The sequence below is a fragment of the Callithrix jacchus genome, chromosome 14, assembly GCF_049354715.1.
Source record: "Callithrix jacchus isolate 240 chromosome 14, calJac240_pri, whole genome shotgun sequence".
NCBI classification, from domain to species: domain Eukaryota; kingdom Metazoa; phylum Chordata; class Mammalia; order Primates; family Cebidae; genus Callithrix; species Callithrix jacchus.
This window is the reverse complement of record NC_133515.1, coordinates 52,767,772-52,791,069: the sequence shown is the minus strand read 5'-3', so window position 1 is coordinate 52,791,069 and position 23,298 is coordinate 52,767,772. Positions and strand designations below refer to the sequence as shown.

Below are 23,298 nucleotides of genomic sequence, written 5' to 3'. Positions count from 1 at the left end.
CCTCAGCCTCCCAAGTAGCTGGGACTACAGGTGAGTACCATCACATCCAGCTAATTTTTTTAGACGTTTTAGTAGAGAGGGGGTTAGGTAGGCTAGTCTCAAACTCTTGACTTCAAGTGTTAGCTAGGCTAGTCTCTAACTCCTGACCCCAAGTGATATGCCCACCTCAGCCTCCCAAAGTGCTGGGATTATAGGTGTGAGCCACTGCACCTGGCCCTTATTGACCTTTCTACATATCTTTTATGCAGTATCTGTTCAACACTTTTTACCCATTTTCAAATTGACTGTCTTACTATATTGAAGGAGATCTTCTAGTATTAAAAACATTAAAAACAGCCAGGAGTGGTGGCTCACACCTGTAATCCCAGCACTTTGGGAGGCTGAGTGGGTGGATAGCGAGGTCAGGAGATCAAAATCATCTTGGCCAACATGGTGAAACCCTGCCACCTCTACTAAATATACAAAAAATAGCTGGGCCTAGTGGTACGCACCTGTATTCCCAGCTACTCGGGAGGCTGAGGCAGGAGAATCACTTGAACCCGGGAGGTGGAGGTTGCAGTGAGCCAAGAGCATGCCACTGCATTCCAGCCTGGTAACAGAGGGAGACTCTGTCTCAAAAAAAAAAAAAAAAAAAATTGTAATACAAGGTGGATTTAGAAAGCATTAACATATACAATCATTTTACCCTTTCTACAATGAGTTGTGAAAAGAAAACAACCATTTAGTTCAATTTCTAACCCCATGCAGTAAAAAAATAGGTAAAATATTGATTGAAGGAATATTTGAGAAAAGAAATGATAACAACTTACAAATAGGTAGTTTTCAGTCTATGGAAACTTTTTTCAGTCTATGGAAATTCAGTCTGAGGACCTCAATCTTAACCTAGTCCTTTCTCAACAACCATAATAATACAACAATAAAAAAAGTCAAAGTAACTTAACCTAGACAGATCATGTACATAAAACTTGTAAAAATCAGTAAATTATTGCCAAAATATACAAGTTATGTTTTCAAGTCTGTTCATAGCCTCTTAGCATAAACCTAATCTATCAGGTTTACTTATAATGTACTGGCATTCCAAAACCCATTTACTAGGCCAGCAAATGTTGATGATACTAACCAAACAAGATGTTAAAGGCCTTTAAACTGCCAAATCTATACCTGTTTTTCACTTTGACTTTTTCCTCACTTTATTAATTCCTTACTACTCTTTACATTCCTCTAGCCTTCATTTTTTCAATCATGTCCTATTACTTTAAGACTGATTTAGACTTGAATGAATCACTTCTCAAACTCACCCCTCCTCATTCCCTCCGACCCTTCCCTAACCCCAAGTAACCACTAACTTTCCTTTCGTCTATAGATTTGCCTATTCTAGACATGCCATATAAATAGAATCACATGATTTCATCTTTTGTGATTTCCCATTACTTTTAGGTCCTAGGATTTCTGAATATAAATTCTAATACAACCATGTATTTTCTAAAATATAAAGTTTTAATTCTTACATATTACTGTTATGTATTTTCTGTCCCAGCTGAACATCTCAACAGAACTGCAGGCCTCATTTACCCTCATGATGAAGTATTTATAATAATTTAATTTCCTTGGGGAAAAATCTACCATATTTTGACAAAAACATTTATGTATCATAACCTTAACTACTGATTCACTGATTCCTTTCAACAATGTAAGATAAATTATTCCTGTTGTCAAGAAGGTAGTGTATTTTACTTACTGTAGAGCCTTACCTTGACTAAGATGTTCATGGTAAATGGAAGCTAAATTGGGAAGATGTTGTTGAAGATGAGATGTTAGTTCTGCATGTGAATTAATCTGAACTAGCTCCTCTTCACATCCAGATTCTTCACCATCAAAATCAGCCATATTTTTTTCTGATTTTGCACTGACCTGGGAGCTACTGCAACTGACATCATCTGCACTCAGCATATCATCAACCATATGCCTACAAAACAGAGAAAAGAACAAAGTTTGTAATTACAAATGTAAACCTAATTTGTGAACCACAAAAAATACCTCTCTTAAACTTACAAATACACTCAGAAACAAAGCTATATCTACTTATTAACAATATGGAATGTTGAGAGCTTTACAAAAACTGAAAACTTCACACTGTCAGACTATTTAATAATTTTGTAATATACACTCATATTACCAGGCCTATTTACACATCTCACTAGAACAAATTCAAAATACAATTTTAGGCAAGATCACGAATACTCACTATTTACATACTATTTTATAGACTCAAAGTCACAATGTGAAACCATAAAATATGGTTTTATACAACTGTAGAATCAAAGCAGAAAAATATTTTAAATAAAGGCTGTAATCTTGCTGGAGCTAATATTTATTGGGGAACTTCTAACCCAACAAACCCAAATTAAGTATTCATTTCTAAAACACACTGTTACAGGACATAAAGACAAAATGATTTTTAAAAAATCAAAAAAACAGGTCAAGAGATCAAGATCATCCTGGTCAACATGGTGAAACCCCATCTCTACTAAAAATACAAAAAATTAGCTGGGCATAGTGGCACGTGCCTGTAATCCTAGCTACTCAGGAGGCTGAGGCAGGAGAATTGCCTGAACCCAGGAGGCAGAGGTTGCAGTGAGCCGAGATCGCGCCACCGCACTTCAGCCTGGGTAATGAGAGCAAAACTCCGTCTCAAGGAAAAAATAAAAATAAAAAAAAAAACATGAAGTTCAGGGTTGATTTAGAGATTCACAAGTAGTACCATTAATACCGAGAATATGAAATAAACTAAAATGAAAAGCTAAATCATTAGGTCTTGTAAGGTATGGAGTGGGTATAGGTGTCAAAACTAAGATTTGCAGTGTACCGAACTGAATATATTGCACCTCACTTTTGTAATAAACTAAATGCTTTGTCTTCATCATGAGCTGTGCTAGGGACAACTGTGAATGATTGTATCTATGTCAGGCAGTAAGGCACTGGTTTTCAATAAAGGGTGAATTTAAGACCCAAGGAGAAATTTGGAAATATGTAGAGATATTTTTGATTGTCAAAACTGAGGAGATGCTAGTGGAATATAGATAGAGATAAGGCTCGGTATACTGGCAAACATTCTGCAATGCACAGTGCAACATTAACATTGCTACAAATTCAAACCAAAAAAATGTTCTCGCCCAAGGCTGGGCACAGTGGCTCACACCTGTAATCCCAACACTTTGGGAGACTGAGGCAAGTGGATCATTTGAGGTAAGCAGCTCAACAACAATCTGGCCAACACAGTGAAACCCTGTCTCTACTAAAAATACAAAAATCAGCTGACATGGTGGCACATTCCTATAATCCCAGCTACTCGGGAGGCTGAGGGAGAAAAGTCACTTGAACCCTGAAGGTGGGGGTTGCAGTGAGCCAAAATCGTGCCACTGTACTCCAGCCAGAACAACAGAGTGTGACTCTGTCTCAAAAAAAAAAAAAAAAAAAAATTTTTTTTTTAATGATATGGCTTCAAATGCCAATCTTGAAAAACACTTCCTTAAATCAGATGCATCAGTAATAAGAATCAAAAAGTGAAGGAAATAAAGAAGTAATATGTATAGATATGTAGTTCACCCAAACAACTTAACTGAATTAGGGAAGATCTGACAAACTGTTGAGTATAGCAAAACCCAATCTGATAAAGTGCATATTTGTGATTCACCATGAACTCACATACTATCACTTGTCGTGACAATAATAAATATGCAGCTAACACTTACTGAGCACTTATTGTGTACAAATCACATTAGCCCAAGAAATCTTCACAATGAACCCATGAGATAGATACTATTATACCCATTCTATTTTTAGACATAGTCTTATTCTACTGCCCAGGCTGGAGTGTAATGGTGTGATTATAGCTCCCTGCAGTCTTGATCTCCTGGGCTCAAGAGATCCTCCTACCTCAGCCTCCCAATTAGCTAGAACTACAGGTGCGAAACACTATGCCTGGCTAGCACTTTTAATTTTTTTGTAGAGACAGGGCCTCACTATGTTGCCCAGACTGATCTCAAATGCCTGGCCTCAAACAAACCTCCTCCCTTAGCCTCCAAAGCACTGGAATTACTGTTCCCAATTTATAGATGGAAAAAAATGAAGAAAAATTAAGTATTTTGGCCATCATAGTACCACCAGTAAATGACAGAATCACATATTTGGTGTATTTCATAGATAACCTAAAGTTTTATGCTGGAGCTTATCCTTTTAAATTAGGAGATGTGTAAAATTTCCCTTTCTTCATCACAATTTAGGGAAGTTTCCATAAGCATTCATATCATTTTTAGGCATTTATTAAAAGAAGCTGAAGATCTATCTAATCCTGTGCTACCCAATATAATACCAACTAGCCATATGTAGCCATTACACATGTAAAACATGGCTGCTCTAGGCTGGGTATAAGCGGGTCACGCCTGTAATCCCAGAGCTTTGGGAGGCTGAAGCGAGAGGACTGTTTGAGGTCTGGGGTTCAAGAACAGCCTGGGCAACACAGCAATACCCTGTCTCTATAAAAATTATAAGAATTAGCTAGATGTGACAGCACATACCTTAAGTCTCAAGTACTCAGGAAGCTGAGGCAGGAAGATTGCTTAAGCCCAAGAGTTTGAGGCTATGATGAGCCACAATCACATCACTGCACTCCAGCCTAGGTGACAGAGTGATACCCTATCTCTTTTTTTTTTTTTTTTTTTTTAAAGGGGGCGGGGGCCAGACATAGTGGCTCACACCTGTGATCCCAGCACTGTGGGAGGCCAAGGCAGGCTGATCACTTGAGGTCAAAAGTTCAAGATCAGCCTGGTCAACATGATGAAACCCCGTCTCTACTAAAAATACAAAAAAATTAGCCAGGCATGGTGGTGGGCACCTGTAATCCAAGCTACTCAAGAGGATGAGGCACCAGAATCACTTGAACCTGGCAAGTGGAGGTTGCAGTGAGCCTAGATCATACCACTGCCCTCCAGTCGGAGCAACAGAGCAAGACTCTGTCTCAAAGGGGAAAAAAAAAGAAAATAAATATTTTAAAGAATTAAAAGGTGGCTGGTCTAAATTGAGAAGAGCTGTAAGTACAAAATACACACTAAAAATTGAAGACTTGGTGAGAATAAAACGAAGGAAAATACTTTTTTACTTATTACATGTGGAAATAGTATTATGGATACTATTGGTTTAACATGATTAAAATTAACCACCTGTTTTGTTGTTGTTGTTTTATTTTTGAGAGAGAGTCTCACCCTGTCGCCCAGGCTAGAGTGCAGTGATGTGATCCTGGCTCACTGCAACCTCCACTCCCAGAGTTCAAGTGATTCTCCTGCCTCAACATCCCAAGTAGCTGGGATTACAGGTGTGAGCCACAATACCCAGCTAATTTTTGTATTTTCAGTAGAGACAGGGTTTCACCATGTTGTTCAGGTTTGTGTCGAACTCCTCAAGTGATCCGCCTGCCTCATCCTCCCAAAGTGCTGGGATTACAGGCATGAACAACCGTGCCTGGCCAACAACCTACTTCATTTGGTGTTTTTAAATGTGCACAACAGAAAACCTAAAATTATCTATTTGTAGCTTGTATTTGTAGTTTGCACTATACTACTAATGAATAGCACTAATACAAAATGAATTGCAATTGAATAAATATAGGATATATTACTTCCATACAGGAAATATACACTGAATATTTATTTTGAAGTAGGCTTACCCATCATGGTGATGGTGATGGTGGTGATGGTGGTGGTGGTGGTGGTGGTGGTGGTGGTGATGCTGAGGACCAATAAACTGTCGACAATTAAATAATTCATTCCCAATAGTCTCCCCAAGGAAGTCCCCAGTTCGAGTGATACAAGACTCCTGAGACCCTTGTGCTATATGAGTAGCGTTCATTCCCCCTGAAATATCATGTTCTTGGTCTTCAGAGTGTGAACAAGCATCCAGCATTCGTATTCGATTATCTACTGATGGCAATGATTCAGTATTAAAAACCAGGTCCTTTCCCGTTCCGCTGCTTGTCCCATTTCTTTCTGACGAGCCTTGGGAATCCCCCAAGCAAATGCCAGCTTGACTTTCTAACTTTCTATTCCGGAGATCTGCACCACAACTGCTTTTGGGAGGATTATGACTGTGATCATCATCTTCATCTTCTTCTTTGAGGGCTTCAATATCTGCAATGTCTTCTGACTGTACCTCACTGCCAGGGCTCCCAGCTGACTGGCTTGCATGGCTAGAATTGACCTCATTGCTAGATCCATCACTATGCCCACTACTGCTACCAGGACCACTGCTTCCATCTTCACCACTGTTGGCAGTTTCATCAGAACTTCCCTGCATAGATTCCTGTATTTTGAAACAAACAGATTTAAATACATATTTAAACCAGTAAGAAAAAGGTAACGAACATTAATAAACTGTACTTTTTAAAAAGGCTGCCAGTCTTCTTATACTCCTTTGAATACAAAATGGAATTAAAAACTTAAGGGACATCACAAATACTACACAAAGGAGAGAACAAGCCCGAAAATGAATTATGTCTATATACCCAATTAAAATGATCATGTCAGAAAGCCAAAAATGCCTTTAAAAGAAGGAAAACCTATTTTCATACCTCTGTGTCTGAAAGTCGTTGTTGCACATGTTTGGTTCTATTAATAAGTTGCTCATCCATTTCAATGTCACTGCCTCCACTTTGATGTGTATCACTATTATCACTGCTTTGAGGACTGGCTGCAGGTGACCCTATATAAAATATATTTTTACTTCTAATTTGTATTAACATGGACTTAACAGAATAACATTATCCTTTGATTCCTTGACCTATTCACCAAAGCTTTATGCTAAGTAGCCAAAAATAAAATATCTAAATATGTTAACATTTGGTCATGATTTCTAAAGAAGATATAATAGATTTCAATTAAAAGTCAAGATATTTATGATTTTAAGAAAAATGGGAAATATGTTAAAGGCTTACATCTCCTTCTCAAAATGAACTTTATGACTGATACAAATATATTATTTCATAAAATCAATGAACTCTAGAACATCACTAAAACAAAACTAAGTCATGTTGCCATGAATTTCTAAGGCTCAACTTACAAGGTGAGGGAGCTGTTCTTCTGAGCTCTTCTTCCTCTAAAGGAAAAAACAGAAGAAAAACATTCTAAGTAACTGAGGTTCTTTGGGACAGCCTAACAGCTGTTCGTATTACATAATCAACAAGTTACAGGTAGGAAAACCTGCAAAAAGGTTAAGTCTCCAGCACCTGCAGTAGCTGTTCGGGGTGCCCGCACAGAAAAGCCTGAGAGGAATAGCCTATGTTGTCAGGAAACAAAAATTGAGTTCTAATCAAGTTTTAGAAAGCCCTTGAAAGCTATGTATGTAAAAAGTACCCACAAAGCATCTAAAATGGTAGAAAACCTTGAAGCAGAAAACACAAAAAGAGAACTGAATCATTATGTTCTACTTTTAAAATTATTTCTAAAACAAAGCTCGTTTGTTTACAAAATAAAATCTCCAAAGCTTTTTTATTTTTATTTTTTTTTCCAAAGCTTTTATGAAATAAAAAGCTTATTTAAAAAGGAAAGATAACTAAAGCTGAGAAAATCCAGTAACAACAGACTTTACTATCCCTCACTTAGAAGGTAAACCAAAACATGAACTAACCACAGTATTAATCCCTTTATATGTTCTCTTCCTTCCATCCCACACCTATTTTAAAATAAAGATTAAACTGAATGGATCAGCAGAAAATACTTCATATTTGAGAAACTTTGGACAATTTACTTGAAAATACATGACACTACTAACCTTTCTTATTTCCAATGGGAATATTAGTATTTAATAAAGATGCAAAAGAACTCTGTTTAGATAACTGAGCCTTAGCTGCTAGTGCATTATTCCACAGTGCTTTAATTAACATGGATGCCAAGTACAATGTCTACAAAAAGAGAGGGAGAGATTAAAGTTGGAGAATTTCAGGCAACACTGTAGCAAATTTAATATCCATTTTGTCAAGCTGAAATACCAAGACAATAAAATGAAAGTTAAGTTATCTGAATCACAAAGAAATTTTCAGTTTACCGGGCTGGAGAGGATGACTATTATCTTGTTTTGAATATATTACCTGTTCAGTATGAACACTTGGCTCAAGAGCCGAGACCAGATTAAGTAGATGTCTAAGTGGTGCGGGATCCAAGTTCTTGATGAGTGAAGGAAATAAGTCATGTATATACCGACTACAATGTTTCAACTAGAAAACAAAGTTAGAGAGAATGGTCAAAAATAATTGCCCAACACATGTAGATATCTGACATAAAAACAGTTTGAAAGTAAAAAAGTTGGCCAGTACTCTAATTTTTTAATATGATTGTAAAATGCTAATTATCAAAGATGATAAATGGCAATGCATAACATAGTAAAAATAAATTCACCTAAACAGAAATTAAACTTAACCAAACAAATGGCATGCTGAATTTCCTAATTACAAGAGGGAAGGCTAGGCATGACGGCTGATGCCATTCACTCCAATACTCTGGGAGGCTGAGTTGGGAGGACAGCTTGAGCCCAGGAGTCTGAGATCAGCCTGGGCAACATAGCAAGACCTCACACCTCTATAAAAAATACGTTTTAAAATTAGCTGGGTGCCAAAATGCACACCTGTGGTCCCAGCTACACAGGTAGTTGTGGTGAGAAGATCTCTTGATTCCAATGGAATTAATTTACATGTCATAATACAAAAATTAAATAGTAAATTAAAATACAAATAAAACAACATATTACACTTTGGAGAAAAAAGTAAATTACCACAGATATGTTAGATTTCTCTTATTACATCTTTATAAAGTATTTATATAATAATTTTATTTTACTAGAGTACAAAACAGAAACTCTTATAAAAGATGTATAAAATAAATCATGAGATACAAAGAATCCTGTTGTAATAAACATAAATACGTAAATTCATGAGGGAATATATAATATTTATGAAAATACAAACACTAAATATTACATCATGTAAAATAAAGTATTTTACAGCCATCAAGCTGTTAACTACTAAATCAAGATAAGGTAACAAACAGATGATCAGACACATAATTCCCAATTTGAGGGCTGTCAAAGGTAAAGTTTCCTATTTTTAATACATAAAAAGTTATTAAAATATAGATTTTACTCTAAAACACTTATTTTTATATTTTGTAGGCATATAAATATGAATTCTCTTCTGCTGCTTCCCTTTCAGGGTAAATATGCACAACCTAATATTGAAATATAAGGTGAAATACATGTAAGAAAATATAATACTGGAGGAATTCTTCTATGTTGGTGAGACTTCTTATAAATTACATTGTGTGCTTCTACCATTTACTTTAACACAACTAAGTATCCATTTAAAAAACAATGGCAGTACTTCAAAAATACAAAAAACATTTGTTTTTTTAAAGAAGTGAATACTCAGTAAGTATCACTTTTCTAGGTCTCAGCTAAGAAAGTTAATTTAAATACAGTATTAACATTACAGATTAAAATATATAAGTATCTCCTAACTGAAATGCTTAGAAGGAGAAGTGTTTCAGATTTTGGATTTTTCCACACTTTGGAGTATCTGCAATATACACCTACCAGCAGAAGACTCTAATTGATCTAAAAGATCTAAAAATCCAAACTCTGAAATGTTCCAATGAGTACTTCCTTTGAACACCATGTTGGCACTCAGAAAAGTTCAAACTTTATACCATTTCAAATTTTAGAGTTTTGGATTAGGAATACTTGACCTGTACTAACAGTTTTCTCTACTTTTTGCCAGTAAGTAACCATTATATTTTCTACTTAAAATATGATAAAAACACATATATACATGTTTATAGAGAGAGAGTATATAATATAGTTTATTATATAGCATAAACTATATTATATAATATAGCATATAATAAGCTATATTGTGTATTATGATCATTATAACATATAATAAACTAATATATACTATAAATATAATATAGTATATACTATAAGTATATACTAAACTAATATATATTTATATAATAAACTATAATATAAAATAGAATATATACTATATGTTATATAATAAACTTCTGATTTTCTGCCAATTTAATCATTAATATAATGAAATTTCCATAATATACTTAATTTTGATAATCAAATATCTTGTTAGGGTTTTAAGGGTATTAATGTGCCACTTAGTTACTTTTGTTTTGTTTTGTTTTATATAGAGAGATGAACTCTCACTATGTTGTCCAGGCTAATTTTAAAACTCCTGAGCTCAAGTGATCCTCCTTCCTCAACCTCCCAAAATGCTAAGATTACAGGAATGAGCAACTGAGCTTATTTTTACATAACAAGACCCCTGAGGGGAAAAAAAATCATAAAATCCTGTAATTGAGGCAAAAAAAAAAACCTACTTTTTCAAAGGTGTGCAAAATTTAAGTAAATTGCAAAGTACAGAAAAAAATATTAAGAATGCATAGTGGCGGCAGCAGTGGCAGAGTAGGGCAAGGACGAAGAGGAGGAGTAAAGGGAGGATGAAGATGACAAAGAAGACAAAGACGAAAAAGAAAAGGATATCATAGAAGATGGAAAAATAGAAAATACCAAGAATCCATCTCTACACTGAGACAAAAATTATAATAGCTGAAACTATCAGATGTAACTATCCTGGAATTCTAGAGTCAATCTGAACTTCTACACTTACCCGTTTCAGCCTTCAATGCCATAGCTGCCACTGCTACATTTCTGGCATGCACACTCCCAACACCCCCATGCTATGATAGGCAGCTATGGAGACAGCAATACAGGTTTCCGGTACCGTTTCTAGAGACAGATGGGCCGTAGGACCACGTTCCCCAACATCAAGATTCTCTGTTCTGACAAGTAGCTGACTAATTCTGACTGATGAAGTGCAGGCACAGAGGCTGGCTGCCATTGTTTTAACACACACCATCTGACATGATTACTAGAGGACTTACAGGAGTTGCACTTGTTTTTGGGGGAAAAAAGGAAACAACAACAAAAAGTCCACAGAGAATATACCTGACATCCACCTGTTGCACTTCTTCAAGTATTTTTTGTTTTGTTTCCTTGAGGCAGAGTCTTGCTCTGTCACCCAGGTTAAAAAGTAGTGGTGCAATGTCAGCTCACTACAACCTGCACCTCCCAGGTTCAAGTGATCCTCGTGCCTCGGCCTCCCAAGTAGCTGGGACCACAGGTATGTGCCACCACACCCCCAAGTTTTTCTCTTTTTTTGTTGTTTTTTCATATTTTTAGTAAAGATGGGGTTTCACCATGTTGGCCAGGCTGGTCTTGAACTTCTGACCTCTAGTGATCCACTCTGGCCTCCCAAAGTGCTAAGATTACAGATGTGAGCCACCACGCCTGGCCAGTAGACAAAGATTTTTAAAAACTTATCTCAAAGATTCTAAAAGAGCAAAGACAGGAAAACAACTCATCAACAAAAGGAGATTACCGGTAAAGGGACAAATTATAAAAAGGAACCAAAAAGTGATTACAGAAATGAAAAGTAATACAAAAGAAATGAACAATACACTACGCAAGGATTCAAAGGCAGCTCTAAGCAGAAAAAAGAATCAGCATACCCGAAAATAGGCCAACTGAAAAGAAAAAAAGAATGAAGAAAAGTGAATACCCTAAAGTACCTGTGAGATACCATGAAGCAGACCAACACATTCATTTTGGAAATCCCAGAACACAAAGAGAAATGGAAAAATAGAATACTTAGATAATAACTAAATACAACCAAATTTGACAAAACACATGACTCTACATATCCAAGATGTTCAACAAACTCCAAGAAGGACAAACTCAAAAAGATCCACTTCGATACACAATACAATCAGACTACAGGAAGCCAAAGACAAAAATCTGAAAAACCACAAGAGAAGCAACTTGTCACATACAAGAGATACCCAATAAGATTACCAGTGAATTTCTCATCCAAAACCTTAAAGGCCAGAAGGCAACGAGTTGATAGATTCAAAGGGCTGACAGAAAAATCTTGCAATAAGAATTCTAAATTCAGCAAAACTGTCCTTCAGAAATTAGGGTTGAAATTAAGATTCCTACAAAAACAAAAGCTGAAGGAGTTTCTAACACTTATACTTGCCCCATAAGAATTCCTAAAAGGCACTTTCCCAGTATGTTTCTGGCCACTGAATGGGAGAAGGTGACTCAAGACGGTAGCAGCCCCAAATTCTAGCTCCAGCCTCCCACTGCAGACCTGGTTAGCAGTGGGGCAGTCAGGGCTGAAATATCCTGGCCTGAGCTAGCCTGAGATGAAAGGGTAGCCAGCCAAATGACTTAGAAAACCTAGAATGCTTGAAAAAAAATTGTTCACTATGCTAGGTTGAACAATATGTGGATGAACTGAAAGCCTAAAGCCTGGGCCCAGGAATTGAGGAAAAGTGAGTTTGGGGATCAGAGGTGCTCAAACTGAGGCAGACCCTTGGGTAATCAGCTAGTTGCCAGAGTGCTTCAAGGACCTTGGCCCCAAGCTCATCTCCAACTCCTGACTGAGTACTTCGTGCTCTTGTGTGCACTGTACTAGATACATGCTATATAAGCACATGTGATCCAGCTTGGTGGGACCAGCTCAATCTCAGAGCCTCTCATCCCATGAGGCACTTGGCTGTCTCCTGCAATACAGGCTCTTCCTGAGGAGAGTGACAGCAGCAATGAACTACTCCTGTGTTCTCAGTGACCAGTACAAAACCCAGCACAAATGGGCATTAGTAATTATTGGAATGAACCCTTTTCATGCATTCAAAAGTTCTGAGAAATAATGGAATGATTTAATTTGGTCTTTGAGAAGGGTACAAAGATGAATAAATATGACTTGTCTTGCAAAGAGGAAAAAAAGAAAAGGAAAAATGTTAAAAAGAATCCTTCCAGTTGAAATAAAGAAATAATGAGGCTGGGCATGATGGCTCATGCCTGTAATCCAAGTACTTTGGAGGTCAAGGCAGGCGGATTACCTGAGGTTGGGAGTTCAAGACCAGCCTGACCAACATGGTGAAACCCCGTCTTAAAAAAAAAAAGGAAGAATGAAGAAATAAAGGTATTTGATAAATACATAGGCAATTATTACAGACAGTATTGAACTTTTAGTTTACAACTTCAGTTTTTATTTTCCACATGATTTAAAAAAGCAAATAACAAAGAATTATTAACCTTCCTTACTGGGTACACAATGTACAAAGTTGCAATTTTTGACAGCAGCAATAAAAATGGAAGGATGGAGTTGTTAGGGCAGAGTTCTTACATGGCATTGAAGTTAAGCTGGTATAAATTAAAATTAGACTGTTATCCCCTTAGGATGTTAAATGTAATCTCCATATTAAATACAAAAGAAAATTAAAAAGAAATCAAACCGTTTGACTACCCCTACCCCCAAAAAAAACACCAAAACTAAGCATGAAAAAGGGAATTAATGTAAGAAATGAGGGGAAAAAAACACTCAGAGAAAAGAAAAGGCAAAATAACACAAGTCACAACTCTGTCCCTCTTTATGAGTAATTATTTTAAATGGTTTAACTTTCCAATCAAAAAAAAAAAGAATGGATTTAAAAAAAAAAAAAACTTGATCCAATTGTCTGTAAAAGGTTTGCTTTATATCGAAAGACACTAAAAGGTTGAATGTGAAAGGACAGAGAAAGATATCCCATGCAAATAGTAAGCAAAAGAAAGCTGAGTTGGCTATACTAATACCAAGTAAGATACAACCTAAATCTTAGAAAGGTTACTCGAACAAACAAATGGCATTACAATTTAATCCAGCAATATGCCTCCTAGGTATATGTCTAAAAGAATTCAAAGCAACATCCCAAAGAGGTATCTGCACTCCCATGATCACTAAGGCTTAACTCTCAACAGCCAGGATGTAAAAGTGGCCTAAAATGTCCATTAACAGATGAATGAATTAAAAAATGTACTATAGGCCATACCTGTGATTCCAGCACTTTGGGAGGCCAAGTCAGGTGGATCACGATCACGTGAGCCCAGGAGTTCAGGACTAGCTGGGTCAACATGGTAAAACCCTGTCTCTACTAAAAAATAAAAAACTTAGCCAGGCATGGTGGGCATGTGCCCATAGTCCCAGCTACATGGGCTAAAGTGGGAGGATGGCTTAAGCCTGAAAGGTCAAGGTTGCAGTGAGCCGAAATTGTGCAAAGACACTCCAGCCTGGGTGAAAGAACAAGTTTTGGGTGTCTCAAAGTAACTAAAATATAGTATATACAATGTAATATTATTCATCCTTAAAAAGAAAGAAAATGCTGACACATGCCACAACACAGATAAACGTTGACGAGATTAGGCTGAGTGAAATAAGCCAGTCACAAAAGAACAAATATTTAATAACTTCACTTATTTCAGAAACCTAGAATAGTCAAAATCATGAAAACGGAAAGTGGAATGGAGGTTACCCATGACTGATGAGGGAAAAATGAGGAGACTTGTTGGTCAATGGGTATAGAGTTTCAGTTTTACAATATAATGAAGTTCTAGAGATCCATTACACAATGTGAACAGGCTTAACAATAGTGAACTAAATACTTAAAAATGATTAAAGGGGCCAGGCGTGGTGGCTCAAGTCTGTAATCCCAGCACTTTGGGAGGCCAAGGCAGGTGGATCAAGAGACCATCCTGGTCAACATGGTGAAACCCGGTCTCTACTAAAAATAAAAATAAAAAAATTAGCTGGGCATGGTGGCACACGCCTGTAATCCCAGCTACTCAGGAGGCTGAGGCAGAAGAACTGCCTGAACCCAGGAGACAGAGGTTGCGGTGAGCCGAGATCACACATTGCACTCCAGCCTGGGTAACAAGAGCGAAACTCCCACACCCCCCCCCAAAAAAAAAAAAAAAAAAGATTAACGGGGATAAATTGCATTTTTTTCAAAACAGTTTAAAATGTTTTCAAAAGTTTAGTTATAAAAGATTCAAAACAGCATGAAAATATAATAACCATAAATATGATGAAGGAAAGACTGGAAGAATCAGAGAAATAAAAAGTTCCAGAATAATAGTTAGAGACTTCAATATCCAATTTTCAATAAAGAAAATAACCATAAAGAAGGAAACAGAGAATCTGAATAACACAATAAGCCAAACAGACCTAGGAGGCATATACAGAAGCATACAATAGCAGCAGCAAACACATTTTTCTCAAGTACACGTGGGACATGTTTTGAGATAGACTGTATGCTAGACCACAAGTCTCAACAGATATTAAAAGACAGATAATCATAAATAAATGTTTCTCTACCCACAGCAGGAAGACGCTAAAAATCAATTAAAAAAAAAAAAAATGGAAGACTCACAAATATGAAGAAATTAAAACATTCAAACACCCAAAAGATCAAAAAAAGGAATCACAATGGAAATTAGAAAATATTTAGAGATAAAATACAACAAACAATGCAGAAAAAGCAATGTTCAGAGAAAAATTTCTATTTATACACAAAAACTTTTATTTACAAATGTAAATGTGAATTTAAAAAAAAAAAAAAAGACCTCAAATCAACAACCAAACTTTACAACTTAGGGAATGAACTACAACAGAAATAATTAAACCTAAAGCTAGAAGGAAAAAAATGATTAGAGATAAATAAAATTAAAAATATGAAAACAGTAGAGAAAGCTGGTTAGATACAGTGGTTCATGCCTATTGTAATACCCTCACTTTGAGAGGCCAAGAAGGGAAGACTGCTTTACACCAGAAGTTCAAGACCAACCTAAGAAACACAGTGAAATCCCTTCTCTACAAAAAGAATTTAAAATTAGCCAGGCATGGTGGCACAACCCTGTTCTCCTACCTACTTAAGAGGCTAAGGCAGAAGGACTGCCTGAGCCAAGGAGGTTAAGATCACATCACTGTACTCCAGCTTGAGCAACAGAGCAAGACATTCTCTCCTTAAAAAATAGTATGAATGGGCCAGGCGTGGTGGCTCATGCCTATAATCCCAGCACTTTGGGAAGCAGAGGTGGGTGGATCACCTCAGATCAGGAGTGAGACTAGCCTGGCCAAGATGGCAAAACCCTGTCTCTACTAAAAATACAAAAATTACCTGGGTGTGGTGGCACATGCCTGTAGTCCCAGCTACTCAGGAGGCTGAGAGAAAAGAATCACTTGGCCAGGCGCGGTGGCTCACGCCTTGTAACCTAGCATTTTGAGAGGTCGAGGAGGGTGGATCACCTGAGGTCAGGAGTTCAAGACCAGCCTGGCCATCATGGTGAAATCCCACCTTTTTAAAAAAAAAAAAAAAAAAAAAAAGAATCACTTGAACCTGGGAGGCAGAGGCTATCGTGAGTAGTGGTCATGCCACGGCACTCCAGCCTGGCCAAGACAGAATGAGACTCCATCTCAAAAAATAATAATAATAAATAAAAAGAACATTAATAGAGAAAACAAAACCAAAGGAGGGTTAAAAAAACTTTATAAATGACAAATCTTTAGCTAGACTATAAAAAAAGATGACTACAAAAAAAGAACTAAAAGCAGCTGGGCACGGTGGCTCACGCCTATAATCCCAGCACTTTGGGAGGCTGAGGCGGGTGGATCATGAGGTCAAGAGATCGAGACCATCCTGGTCAACAAGGTGAAACCCCATCTCTACTAAAAATACAAAAATTAGCTGGGCATGGTGTCACGCGCCTGTAGTCCCAGCTACTCGGGAGGTTGAGGCAAGAGAATTGCTTGAACCAGGAGGCAGAGGTTGCGGTGAGCCGAGACGGCACCATTGCACTCCAGTCTGGGTAACAAGAGCGAAACTCCATCTCAAAAAAAGAAAAAAAAGATATTCATGTTAATGGATAGGAAGACTTACATTAAGATATTAATATTATCCCGAAAGTGATCCAAAGAGTCAACATAATACCTATCCTTTTTGTAAAATTTGAAAACTGATCCTCAAATTCATACAGAATTGCAAGAGACTCTGAATAGCCAAAACAATCTGAAAAAGATGACTTTGAAACTTGCAAAAAAAAAAAACAAAAAACCAACAGTAGTAATTAAGTAGTATGGTACTGGCATAAGGACACACAAGTAGGCCAATGGAGTAGAATGTTGAGCCCAAACATAAACCTTCATATGAAAAGGGTCAACTGACTTTCAACCAAAGATGCCAAAACCATTCAATGGGGAAAGGACAGTTTTTTCAACAACGGGTGTTAGGAAAACTGAATATTCACATGTAAAAAGAATAAAGTTTAATCCTTATCTTATACCACATATAAAAATTAACTAAAAACAGATCAAAGACCTAAACTTAAAAGATGATTCTTTTTAAAACCCCGTAGAAGATAAAAATTGTAATCTTCATGACACTGGATTTGAAAATTATTTCATAGATATGACACCAACACCAGTCAACAACAAAGATATGTTAGACTTCATCAAAATTAAAAACTTCTGTTCAACAAATACCACTAACAAGAATGAAAATAAACCCTAGATCACATGGCAAAAAATACAGAAAAAGCATCTGACAAAATTCAATATCCTTTCATGAAAGAAATATTCAAAAGAACAGACATAGAAGGAACTTACCTGTACATAAGAGAGGCCATAAATAAAAAGCCCCCAGTTTTGGGGGTTTTCTTGAGACAGAGTCTCACTTTGTCACCCAGGCTGGAGTGCAGTGGTGCAATCTCGGCTCACTGCAACCTCCGCCTCCCAGGTTCAAGAAGTCTCCTGCCTCAGCCTCCCAAGTAGCTGGGATTACAGGTGCGTGCCACCATGTCTGGCTAATTTTTATATTTTTCGTAAGGATGGGGTTTCATTATGTTGGCCAGAATGGTCTCAAACTCCTGACCTTGTGATCCACCTGCCCTGGCCTCCCAAAGTTCTGGGATTACAGACCTGGCCAGCTTTTTTTCATATCTAAAGCACACAAATCTACTCCTATTCAATTTAATACTCAAATTCCAAGCAAGAGGACTTAAGGAATAAAAGGACTCCAAATAGAAAAAGAGGAAAGAAAAATTATCTTTTTACAAATGATCATATATATGTAGAAAAACCTTAAGATCCAACAACAAAAAACTGTTAAAACTAATAAATGAATTCTGTAGAGCTGCTGGATGCAAACTGATATATAAAAATCTGTGGCATTTCTAAGTAAAAGAAGCTATCTGAAAAGCTATAAGAAAACAATCCCATTTACCACAGCAACAAAAGTATTTTATAATATTTTAAAATAAACCGAAGAAGTAAAAGACTTGTACACTGAAAATTATTAAACACTGAAGAAAATTAAACACAGATAAATAAAGACATTCCACATTCATGCACTGTAAGAAAAATACTATTAAAAGTCTGTATTACCTGAAGTGATCTACAGAGTCAACGCAATCCCTATCAAAATCTCAATGGCAGTCTTTTTTTTATTTTATTTTTATTTTTTGAGACATGGCCTCATTCTGTCAGCCAGACTGGAGTACAGTGGCACAATCTCGGCTCACTGCAGCCTCGACTTCTTGGGCTCAAGCAATCCTTCACCTGAGCCCCCCATGTAGCTGAGACTACAGGTATGTACCACCACATCCAGCTAGTTTTTTGTATTTTTGGTAGAGACAGGGGTTCGTTATGTTGCCCAGGCTAATCTCAAACTTCTGAGTTCAAGCTATCCACCTGCTTTGGCCTCCCCAAAGTGCTGGGATTATAGGCAAGGTGCCACCACACCGGGCCTCAATGGCATTCCTTATAAAAATAGAAAAAAAAATACTAAAATTTATACAAAATCATAAGACGACCCCAAATAGCAAAAACAATCTTGGGTAAGAATAGGGCTGGAGGTATCACATTTTCTAATTCCAAAATACATTACCATGGCTACAGTAATCAAAACAATATGGGCCAGGTTCAGTGGCTCACACATGTAATCTCAACACTTTGGGAGGCTATGGCAGGAGGACTGCTTGAGGCCAGGAGTTTGGACACCAGCCTGAGCAACACAGTAAGACCCAGTCTCTACAAAACAATTTCAAAAATTTTAAAACTAGGAGAACAATCCAAGATGGCCAATCGCTAACATCTCGGGATTGCAGCTCCCAGTGAAAGCTCAGAGAACGAGAGGATGCCACACTTTCAGACAAATTCTGATGGCTCACGGAGCAGAAGATTCCCAGTGGAGGAGCTCCACAAGTCGCCAGCGCGACTCTTGTGGCCGGCGCAGCAGTTTCGCCGGCACCTCGGCGCGGCAGCTCTCGCTGCAGAGTAAATAGGACTGGTTCCCCTTCTGACTGAGGTTTGGAGGAGCCACATGGGTCGCCGGCGCGACTCTTGTGGCTGGCACAGCGGTTGTGCCGGCACCTCAGTGCAGCAGCTCTTGGTGCAGACTAAACGGGACTGGTTCCCCTTCTGACCGAGGTTTGGAGCTCCGGGAAGGCAGAGTCGCCTATTACAGACTCAAGAAGGAAGCCAGACTGGAGATTCCCGGGCAGAAAAGCACTATCAGTCTTAACGTCGCTGTTTTGGCAGGTGCAGTGGGTTGCTCATATTTTGGCCCTGGGAATTAACAACTTGGACGTCCACTCAGAGACCTAATTTGAAAGTTGGTAATCAACAAGGGAACAAGACTTGATCAAGAACGAGCGCATCCCATTAACAGAATCAGGCTTCAGAAGATGGATAATAAGAAACTTCTGTGAGTTAAAAGAACATGTTATAGCCCAATGTAAAAAAACTAAGAACTTGGAAAAAAGGTTTGACGAAATCCTAATGAGAACAGACAACTTAGAGAGGAATAAGTGAATTAATGGAACTGAAGAATACAATGTAGGAGCTCCGAGAAGTATGCACAGGTTTAAACTCTCGAATTGTTCAAGCAGAAGAAAGGATATCAGAGGTCGAAGTCCAACTTAATGAAATAAAATGAGAAGACAAGATTCGAGAAAAAAGGATAAAAAAGAATGAGCAAAGTCTCAAAGAAATGTGGGACTATGTGAAAAGACCAGGAACAAGGTGACAGGTAAAAAGCTTCTTGAAAAAAAAACAAGAAAATAAATAAATAAATAAGCTTCTTGACAATGGTCTAGGAAATAATTTTTTTGACAGGAATGATTAGCATAGGCAACATAAGCAAAAATACATAATTGAGATCTCATCAAACCAACAAGCTTCTGCACAGCAAACAAACGACTGCATGAAAAGGCAACCTACACAATGGAAGAAAATATTTACAAACCATTTAATATCTAGAATATTTAAGGAACTCATACAACTCAAAAGCAAAACAAAACAAAAAAAACCCTATGCAGGGCAAAGGAAATAGACATTTCTCAAAAAAAGACATACATACAGCCAACAGGTATAAAAGCTGCTCAATATTACTAATCATCAGAGAAACGCAAATCAAAACATGAGATACCATCTCACACCTACGCTGCAACAGCTATTATCAAAAGACAAATGTTACCAAGTATGTGGAGAAAGGGGAATCCTTACACACTGTTGGTGGGAATGAAAACTGGTACAATCATTTTTGAAAGCAATATGGACATTCCTCAAAAAATTGAACAGATTTTATGTTATGATCCAGAATCCCACTTCTGGATATATATATCCAAAGGAAATGAAATCAGTATCTCAGAGATATCACTCTCACATTCACTTCAGTATTATTATCAAGAGCCAAGACATGGGAAAAAAACTAAGTATCTATCCACAGACGAACAAAACTTGATACACACACACACCCACACACACCCACACAGAGAGAGAGAGATTATTGAGCTTTAAAAATAAAAAAGGAAATCCTTCCATTTTTGACAATATGACTGACCCTAGAAAACATCATGCTAGGTGAAATGAACCAGACACAGAAAGATAAATACTGCACAGTCTCGCTTACATGATTAATTTAGTCAAAAAAGCAGAGTACAGGAGGAGAAACAGGTTGGCACCGTTAAAAAAAGTATAAAGTTCAAGTTCTGCAAAATGAGTAAATTTTGGAGAGCTCATGTACAGCAATGTGACTATAGTTAACAATACTATATTGTATACTTGAGAGAAAATGGTAACTGTGAGGGGATATGTTAGCTTCATTGTAGTGACTATTTCACAACGTATATGCAGATTAAATCAAGCTGTACACCTTAAATATATAATTTTTATATATTTGTATAATATTTCTCAATATTTGCATATTAAATTTCAATTTAAAAAGAAAAACAGACTTAGAGAAATTATACACAAATTATATACCCGATAAAAAGATTAACATCCAGAATATTAGTCTGCAGGCCTAGCTATTTAAGTGGCTGAGGTGGGAAGATCACCTGAGTGGAGGAAGTCAAGGCTGTAATGAGCTATGATCGAACCACTGTATATATACACACAAAGACACATACGCAATATATTTATGTATACAAATATATGTATTTATATTATAATAAAAAATATACAGATGGAGTCTTGCAGGCTGGAGTGCAATGGCATAATCTCGGCTCACCGCAACCTGTGCCTCCCCGGTTCATGCTATTCTCCTGCTTCAGCCTCCTGAGTAGCGGGGACTATAGACATGCACCACCACGCCGAGTTAATTTTTTTTTTTCAGTAGAGATAAGGTTTCACCATGTTGGCCAGGATGGTCTCAATCTCCTGATCTCATTATCCACCTGCCTCAGCCTCCCAAAGTGCTGGGATTATAGGCATGAGCCAGAATTTCTTTTTAAAACTCAAAAGAAAACCAAACAAAAACGGGCAAAAGACATGAACAGACATTTCTCCAAAGCAAATATGCAAACAGCCAACCAGAACAGGAAAGTATGTTCAATATAATTAATCATGAGGAAAATGCAAATAAAAACCACAATTATATACAAATTCACACCTACAAGAATAGGTGAATTTTTTTCAAAAGGCAAGTAGTAAGTATTGGCAAGGATGTGGAGAAACCAGAACCCTCTGGTATTATTGGTGACAATGTAAAATGGTGCAACTGCTGTGCAAAACAGATTAGTGGTTTCTCAAAACTTGAACACAGAATTACCATGTAATCCAGACATTCTACTCCTAGGTATACAGTCATGTGTCACTTAAGGATAGGGATACATTCTGAGAAATGCCCTCTTGGGAAAATCAGAGTATACTTACACAAAAGATGGTAGCATCTACTACACACCTAGGCTATATGCTATAGTTTACTGCTCCTAGGCTACAAATTTGTACAGCATGTTACTGTACTGAATACTATAGGCAACTGTAACTCAGTAGGTTTTCGTGTATGTAAACACAGAAAAGGAAATTTGTTGCACTACATTAGGACAGCTATGATAATGTTATCAAATGACAGGAATTATAATAAGCTCCATTATAATCTTATAGGAACACTGTCATATATGTATGTGGTTTGTTGTTGACTGAAACATGGTTATTCAATGCATGATTATATATACAAAAGAATTGAAAGCAGAAAACTGAGCAGATATTTGTAAATCCATGTTCACAGCAGCATTACTCCTAATATCCAACAGGCTGAAACAACCCAAATGTCCACTGGTGGATGAGTAAATATAGTATATACATACAACAGACTATTAGTCATAAAAGGAATGAAATTGATACGATCCAAGATGGCCGATCGCTAACATCCCGGGATTGCAGCTCTCAGGGAAGGCTCGGAGAACTAGAGGACGCCACACTTTCAGACAAATTCTGGTCGCTCACGGAGCAGGAGATCCCCCAGTGAAGGAAACACACGGGTGGCCAGCGCGACTCTCATGGCCGGTGCAGCGGTTCCGCCGGCACCTCAGCGCGGCAGCTCTCGGAGCAAAGTAAACAGGTTCGGAGGACCTGCACGGGTCCCCAGCAGGACACCAGAGCCCGGAGCAGCCGCTGTGACAACACCTCAGCGCGAGAGCGCTCGGCGCAGGACCGGTTTCCCTTCTGACAGAGGTTTGGAGCCCCGGGAAGGCAGAGTCGCCTACTACCGACACAAGAAGGAAGCCCGACAGGAGAATCCTGGGCAGAAAAGCACCATCAGTTTTAACGCCGCTGCTCTGGCCCTGGGAACTAACAACCGGGACGCCCACTCAATAGACCTAATCTGAAAGTTGGTAATTTCAAAGAGACAGGAGGATAAATTTACAATGACAGGAAGAAACCAGTGTAAAAAAGCTGAGAATACTCAAAATCAGAACGCCTCTCCCTCTAAAGATGATCACAGTTCCACATCAACAATGGAACAAAGCTTGATGGAGAACGAGCGCATCCCAATGACAGAATCACTCTTCAGGGAATGGATAATAAGA

The 23,298-nt window shown here is 37.6% G+C and overlaps 1 protein-coding gene across 12 annotated transcripts in view; it reads right to left on the bottom strand.

Annotated features, from left to right (window-relative positions):
• Positions 1-23,298, bottom strand: part of USP34 (ubiquitin specific peptidase 34) — a 282,857-nt gene that overhangs the window by 161,267 nt on the left and 98,292 nt on the right. For 6 of the 12 annotated variants that reach the window (XM_054244928.2, XM_054244930.2, XM_054244931.2 and 3 more), the window contains 7 exons: positions 8,138-8,263; positions 7,822-7,951; positions 7,111-7,146; positions 6,623-6,753; positions 5,723-6,354; positions 1,752-1,966; positions 492-608 (listed from right to left, as the gene is read on the bottom strand). In XM_054244928.2, coding sequence (XP_054100903.2) covers positions 492-608; positions 1,752-1,966; positions 5,723-6,354; positions 6,623-6,753; positions 7,111-7,146; positions 7,822-7,951; positions 8,138-8,263 — 1,387 coding nt within the window. The remainder of the gene's footprint in view (positions 1-491; positions 609-1,751; positions 1,967-5,722; positions 6,355-6,622; positions 6,754-7,110; positions 7,147-7,821; positions 7,952-8,137; positions 8,264-23,298) is intronic. The other 6 variants (XM_035272486.3, XM_078349246.1, XM_078349247.1 and 3 more) reach the window with 1 other exon arrangement.